The sequence below is a fragment of the Trachymyrmex septentrionalis genome, unplaced genomic scaffold (genome assembly GCF_001594115.1).
Source record: "Trachymyrmex septentrionalis isolate Tsep2-gDNA-1 unplaced genomic scaffold, Tsep1.0 scaffold40, whole genome shotgun sequence".
Taxonomy (NCBI): Eukaryota; Metazoa; Arthropoda; class Insecta; order Hymenoptera; family Formicidae; genus Trachymyrmex; species Trachymyrmex septentrionalis.
This window is the reverse complement of record NW_017305569.1, coordinates 3,218,798-3,220,833: the sequence shown is the minus strand read 5'-3', so window position 1 is coordinate 3,220,833 and position 2,036 is coordinate 3,218,798. Positions and strand designations below refer to the sequence as shown.

Genomic DNA, 2,036 nt, shown 5'->3' with positions numbered 1-2,036 from the left:
TTTTGTTTAGTTTTTGCATCGTGTAGGATAAAAATAAAAAGATATTACTTCTAATTTATGATTAATATTTATTTTATATTAAATAATGTGTAACAATTCCGTATTCAATATTACATTCATACGTCGTTGATATTATCATCATCAATTTTATATTTTCTTCTCAATCCAATCAACGAAATGGGATACTTTAGCGAATACGGATGGCATGCCTGGACTACCACAAGGTACCATACCCCAAGATACAACTCCATCAATCTCCCATTTTCCTTCCTTAAAGGAAGCTAGTGGACCACCGGAATCACCCTAAAAGTATGTTATAAATGATACATTAGATTGCTGCTATAATTCATTGAATTTGCTGAATATTTGGCACATACGCTGCATGCGGAGTTTGGTTTGCTCGATACTGGTCCAGTGCAGATATTAGTTTCATCAACAGGAGAAGGAGATCCCATCGCTTTAGTCATCGTTGCGTCGCAAGTTTTGCGGTCGATGATATGCATCATAACATGTTGAAGTGTAGATGGCATTATTGGATACCTAAAAGTCGAGGTAGAGCCCCATCCACAAAGCCATACGTCTCCAGTTGGTTCACTATTTGGTTTCGGCAACGCAATAGGTTGTACGTATTCGTTGAACTGCAATGGAGTATCCAACTTCATCAGAGCAATGTCATTCCCACCAACATCACTGAAAGTTAAATAACACGGATCACATGTATATATAAAATTATATTCTAATTAATTCAGTTAAAAAAAATATGCGTTTAAGCTAACGTGTTAATACTAAAACAAATTGTAATACACTAAAAGAAAAGATTAACTGCTGCAGCAAATTAGATGATAAAATATGGCACAGCATTTTTAATTGGGGGGCTGCCAATTTTTGCAGCAATCAATTTTTGGTAGCAGCATTAATTTTTGGTTGCGTTAATCTATAATGTCAGTATAAGATTTTGATAGGCTAACGCAATCAAAAATTGATTACTGCAACCAATTAAAAATGCTATGCCATATTCAGCCAATCTTTTCTTTCAATGTATTAGTGAAGGAATAGTAATAACCTGCAGAATTAATAGAATATATGTGTATATCATAATAAATCTCAAAATATAATTTGTGCGTCGTTATTTATTTAAAACAGTTTTCTGATATCATATTTCTAATAATAATCAGATATAGTTTCCTAATATCTTATACATCAATGCTAGTCACTAGTAAATATTAATATCAATTTTATGACATTACATTAGTAGTTTCGATTATTGTACAAATAATTTATTTTACAAATAAAACTGCTGATTATTATTGATGCAAGAGCTATTATGTTCTATATTATTTTTATATATAATTATAAATTAATTATAAATACAATATTAATTACATATTAAACAATATTATTCAAAGACAAATTAATTTAATTGTTTGTATTCACTGTTTTCAACGTTTTACTTACCCTTTATATTTTTCATGTATGTACACTTTCGACACTTTTGCTGTCTGTTCGGTATTCTCCTTAACTTTAAGATTGAATTTTCCAACCTTGACAGTAATACTGCTTGCGGAAATTCCAGCAGCACAATGTGCTGCTGTTAAAATCCATTGTTCATTCAGGATAGATGCGCCACAAAAATGCTGGAGAGAAAGGAAGCTATTTTGTTGAAGGGAAGCAATATATTTGTACACTCCTCTCGGCGCTTCAGTACCTCCAACCACACGAGTCTGAAACGAAGGTAACTGCGGCTTGACAGATGGCATCTGTCTGTCAATTTGGGGCCGCACTACAATTTAAATTAATAATGTTTAAGAAAACACTCTTACGGAAGAAGTTGATCATAGCATATCAAAGCTAGCTCTTTATAAAATAATATTTTATAAGAGAATTTGTAATTAGAAACTAAACTTTGCTTTGTAATTCGTATCCAGTTAGAAGTAACGACATCAATTCGATGTCGATTTCCTAATTGTCATTTCTCACTGGGTATAACAATACAATAATTTAGTTATTATTTATTTAAAACTTTTTTATTAACAAGA

At 31.5% G+C, this 2,036-nt stretch overlaps 1 protein-coding gene across 1 annotated transcript in view; it reads right to left on the bottom strand.

Annotated features, from left to right (window-relative positions):
• Window positions 1-60: 60 nt before the first annotated feature.
• Window positions 61-2,036, bottom strand: part of LOC108750968 (transmembrane protease serine 9-like) — a 7,688-nt gene continuing 5,712 nt past the window's right edge. The window contains exons 7-9 of the mRNA XM_018490849.1: window positions 1,456-1,780; window positions 378-690; window positions 61-303 (exon numbers count right to left, since the gene is read on the bottom strand). Of these exons, the coding sequence (XP_018346351.1) occupies window positions 148-303; window positions 378-690; window positions 1,456-1,780 (794 nt within the window). The 3' untranslated portion in view covers window positions 61-147. The remainder of the gene's footprint in view (window positions 304-377; window positions 691-1,455; window positions 1,781-2,036) is intronic.